Here is a 5,000-nt window from a genome sequence, read left to right on the forward strand (position 1 = left end):
CATAAATACAAGTCTAAAATAAGAAAAATAACATTTAAATCTAAAATAAGAATCATAAAATTAAAAGAAATATAACCTCTAAATAAGCCCACCAATACAACAAACTTACTCTCATATCTAGAGCCGAATCTGAAACCCCAGTCAGAGGTCCATCACCATCCTTATCAGCCTGTGCAGGAGGTGTAGGCGCATGGGGAGGACGAGGCCTTGAGCCCCCAAGGTCGTGCAGGGGGGAGATCAACTGCTCCAGAATGACAGCACTGGGATCACTTCTGCCTCGCCGCATCTCCTTGGATGCCCCCTGATCCTTGTCACCTAAAGATAACAAAAACTGTTAGACCTTACCATCAACTTAACATTTCACCTGGTATGTATGTGGACTTTCCAAATCTATGAGTACCAGAAAAATATTTTCAAAAATACACACACATACAAAAGTAGTTTTGTTCATCTTATAACAAAATAGAAAAGACATTGTGAAAAATAAGTCTAAACAAAAACTGTAATTAATGTTAATGATGGTTAACAATTTGAACAACAGTTAAATTATTAATAACAGACCTTTCTATATGTGTGTAAAACTTTTTTTCTTTTTTTTAAGCCCTAAATGTAATGTAAGTATTGCTCACTTTCATGCACTACTTAATATATATTGAGAAGCCCCACTATCTACCTCAATTAGTGAAAATAGTTCTGAGAATATACAATATGTTTTCTCCTTCACAAATGAAATAACATATTACATAATCCCATTAACTATTTAACTAGTTCCTTGTTGTGTAACTACCATCTAATATTAGCATATATTTTCCTCCTACATTAGGAATTCTACCCTACACCAGCATCTCTATTTTAATATTACTTCTATTAGTTTGTTCTCAATGAGAGATGTACTAAACAGATGACATGCAAAGCTACAGGACAAAGAATGGGGGCCCCCTTGAAAGACTGTGTAAAGATTACATATAAAATACAGAAAGTACTGGCTAAGCTTGAAGTTAGGAAGGTAGAGGAGAGACAATGAAGAGGTGAGAGGGAAAGCAAGCACAAGGTCAAGAGAGTGAGTATTTGCATACATATGCATGAGTGCATCTCTGTATAGGCTTTCCTATGTGTGTTTATGTGAATTTAACTTTTCTCAGTTAGCATGCATACGCTGTTAATCAGCAAGACTATCATATACAATGTTCATATACAACCAGAATAAGCAACATTAAGAGAAACCTAAAAAATTTAACATGCTTAATGAATCAGGCAAAGCACAGTAAAAATCCAAAATCAAAAAATCAACAAGTATGTACAAAGAAACAACCGGACAACATCAAAGGCAACTGACACAAAAACCGAAAACTACTTTGCACTATCCCCTGTTGGTAACAAACCTGGTGGAGGAGGGGTACCTGGAGCCACAGTCTTGATGTGTGGAGGAAGCTTTGCTGCTTTCATGGCTGCCGTGAGGGATGCTTGGTCTGCTCGGTGGAGGGCCCCCGATCCACGGCAAAGGGCCTTGATTCCCGTCAGGAGGTGCTTGTCATGGACGCAAACCATCCGCTCTTTCTCCCCACCACTTCTAAGAGTACAACTTGATCATTTAAGGTGGTACTATGATTAGACACTAAAGTAAAATAACAAAAAGACTTACAGCGTGATTACTAAACATTGTCTTTCCCATCTCATTGCAAAAGCCAATATAAAACTCAATATAACTATTTTTTTCTGTGGGAACATGTATTCCTGCTAAGACCATGTGACATATTCCAGGTTACCCTTTATGATAAAGATTAAAAAAAGAAAAGAAATATGGATAGGACATGACTCTCCCTAAAAGTGCAAAAAATCATATCTATAATCTATTGCTATAAGCAAAGAGATTAAACTCACTCTCCACTGGAAGAGGTTGCAGAGGTGCTGGTGGTAGTTGTACATGATGTTGTGATTGAGGTTGTGCTGGCAGCTGTAGCAATTGGTTGGGTGCTGCTACTAGTTGATGGTGTTGTCGCAGTAGAAGTTGTCGAGCTGCTTGCTCCAGTGCTCCCAGTAGCTGTGGTGCTTGCAGACGAGTTTGTAGTTGTAGTCGAAGTTGGTGGTGCTGGAGTTGTGATTGATGTTGGTGGATTTCCTACACGGCCAGCCAGGAACTGGAGCAGCACCTTTGCTGCACTCACAGTCTGGCCTACTCCACCCACACTCACTGAAATTTTTACAAGAGATTATTAGCCTCAGAATTATGACAATTTGATTCATTGACAACCGAAGCACATGTATACTTTCACTGCGACTATGGTTTAGCTTTGCCACTTTGTTTTACATACAGATGGTTTCATTTGTTAGGATTACTGAAGCTCACTTGTTTTCCTCATTCCTTGAAGTTTTGTATAAAAAAACTATTTTTATTACTATCATCATTATCATGAACTTATGCTAGTAATAACAATAATGATAGTAACAATAATAATGACGATAGAAATGAAACCCTTTCTTCCTGAAAATTCAAGGAATGCGGTAAAAACAGATGATGTCTGGTAGGTCTACTGCTAAACTCATCGGTGCCTGAATGCTTGTCTATCTAAAGAATAAAAATATATATAAATTGAAACAAAACCACCATGAATAGTGTACATCCTTGTAGTCAAGAATAAAGGTAAGTAGTAGAATAAAAACCGAAAGAGAAGATGGGGAAACGGAAGAAAAGAAACAAGAGAAAGAGAAGGAGAGGGAGGGAGGAAAGGAGGAAAGGAGGAAAGGAGGAAAGGAGGGAAGGAGGGAAGGAATGAAGGAGACAAGGAGGAGACAAGGTGGAGAGGAGGAGGAGAGAAGGAGGAAAGGAGGAGGAAGGGAGGAGAGAGGGAGGAGGGAGGGAGGAGGGAAGGAGGAGAGAGGGAGGAGGGAAGGAGGAGAGAGGGAGGAGGGAAGGAGGAGAGAGGGAGGAGGGAAGGAGGAGAGAGGGAGGAGGGAAAGAGGAGAGAGGGAGGAGGGAAGGAGGAGAGAGGGAGGAGGGAAGGAGAGGGAGGAGGGAGAGAGAGAGGGAGGGAAGAGAAGAGGGAGGAGGGAAAGAGGAGAGAGGGAGGAGGGTAGAGGGAGAGAGGGAGGAGGGAAAGAGGAGAGAGGGAGGAGGGATGGAGGAGAGAGGGAGGCTGGAAGGAGGGAAAGAAAAGAGAAGGAGGAGGGAAGAGAAGGGATGGAGGGAGGGAGAGAGAAAAATAAATTTAAAAAATTGAAATTAGCAAAAAAGAAAGAAATATTAAACAAACTGTTAATTGTCAAGAGCTTGATAAGACTCACCCTGATGGGCATTACTGGCCAAATAGTCAGCAGCCAGTACGCAAAAGGAGGCATAGAAAGGCTCATACTGTTCTTCATGATGTAAGATTTCTTCTTTGCTGAAAGGAGAAGTTGGACTGTAAGCATCATTTATACAGAATGGGAACATGAAATGCAAGAGATGAAAATGCTAAAAATAAACCAGAAAATCTTGTCCCTTTAAACCTTAACACCATACTCTACAAAACAAACAAATCATGAACAATTATCTAAATGCCATAGTGTTTAAGCTCCTACTTTAATTAAGCAAATGTCAAGTGCAACTCACCGGTGCTCAACATTTGTTCTTATATGGGAGTCCAAACCAACAATCAAATTCTTTCCTATTCCATATCACTTATTTCACAAACCTTATACCAATAATAAACACACCAATAACACAATATATAACAATAGCACCTCTCACATAATCCGAATCCTGTATCCTTGCAATCTTCACTTGAGTAATCTCATCTGTCTAGTTATTTACTATCATGTACACTTTTGCATGTTTTACATTTCATCAAATCACAACCCATCCCACCCGATCAATGTGACTCAACCCTCACTTCAGTCCAGTTCCCTAGCAACTGGCCACACTTGTATACATAGAAATGTTGTTGTGTACAGCTGAGAAAGATAAACATATGGAAGAAAGGGGGGCCTGTTCTGTAAAACACTATAGGATAGGAAGCCATTTATGATAACTTAACGATGATAATTGTTTTTAATCATGTGTCTGCCATAGTTACTGAAACTACTGTGCTATTTACTGTTATATAACATAACTTTTTAGGTAGGCAATCTTAATTATTTTACTGATATATATAAATACAAAAGGAAAATAATAAAAGGCCAACAGCAATAATAATAAAGTTTATTTCCAACTACCGTAATATTATATATAAAACGCATTAATCCTACTAATTGTAATATAATAAAGACAAGAATTTCCCATTTGACTAGTTCTTTCAAAACTCTATAACGAAATAATTTTTTAAATCCCACATAAATGAAACTATTCAATTTATATGGCAATACTTCCATCTACTTATGTATTAAAGACAATTAATTTCCCTCTTTCTTTTAAAAGAAGTCTTTCAAAAGTTCATATTTCCACCGTATATATACACAAATAAAAGAAAAATGAAACAGTAAACTTACATTTCCTTTGTTTCTTGAAACTTCTTTGAATATGAATAAATAATACAATTCTGAATAATATCTTGTTCTTTAAATAACCTTTGAGATCAAAATGTTAATCATCATCATCATCATCATTATCAATAATGTTCTTGTTATTGTTGTTCTTGTTGATGTTTTTAATGACAATCATGATGATGATGATGATGATGATGATGATGATGAATATTACAAAATCCTCACAACCATCAAATTACTTTCTTCCAAAATTGTCTGTTCCAGCAAGACAACTGGCAACAAGGAAGCAAAAATGTTGCACAACCTTGCTCTTGAAGTCTTTATACCATTGACACCTGGAGTTCATATAAGAAAACACTGTCCATCATAGTTCTGTTTTACAGCTGGTTCCATATGTGCATAATCACTAAGGAGAAAACTAGTAGGCTTACTAAACCTCACCTATTTACCCCATTCTTTGAATTTTCAGACACAAAGACTTTACTCCAAATACCAGTTTTGTTATTAGTGGTAATAATATCATGATCATAATGTTGGTA

The 5,000-nt window shown here is 37.5% G+C and overlaps 1 protein-coding gene across 13 annotated transcripts in view; it reads right to left on the reverse strand.

The window, feature by feature from the left end:
- The window catches only part of poe (E3 ubiquitin-protein ligase-like protein poe), a 48,467-nt gene that overhangs the window by 41,713 nt on the left and 1,754 nt on the right, over window positions 1-5,000 (reverse strand). For 8 of the 13 annotated variants that reach the window (XM_043016749.2, XM_043016742.2, XM_043016738.2 and 5 more), the window contains exons 2-5: window positions 3,283-3,380; window positions 1,882-2,191; window positions 1,383-1,582; window positions 110-315 (exon numbers count right to left, since the gene is read on the reverse strand). In XM_043016749.2, the coding sequence (XP_042872683.2) occupies window positions 110-315; window positions 1,383-1,582; window positions 1,882-2,191; window positions 3,283-3,380 (814 nt within the window). The remainder of the gene's footprint in view (window positions 1-109; window positions 316-1,382; window positions 1,583-1,881; window positions 2,192-3,282; window positions 3,381-5,000) is intronic. The other 5 variants (XM_043016740.2, XM_086556334.1, XM_086556333.1 and 2 more) reach the window with 3 other exon arrangements.

This window comes from Penaeus japonicus, unplaced genomic scaffold, assembly GCF_977035675.1.
Source record: "Penaeus japonicus unplaced genomic scaffold, GWHDUDI00000001_assembly GWHDUDI00000032, whole genome shotgun sequence".
In the NCBI taxonomy this organism is placed as follows: domain Eukaryota; kingdom Metazoa; phylum Arthropoda; class Malacostraca; order Decapoda; family Penaeidae; genus Penaeus; species Penaeus japonicus.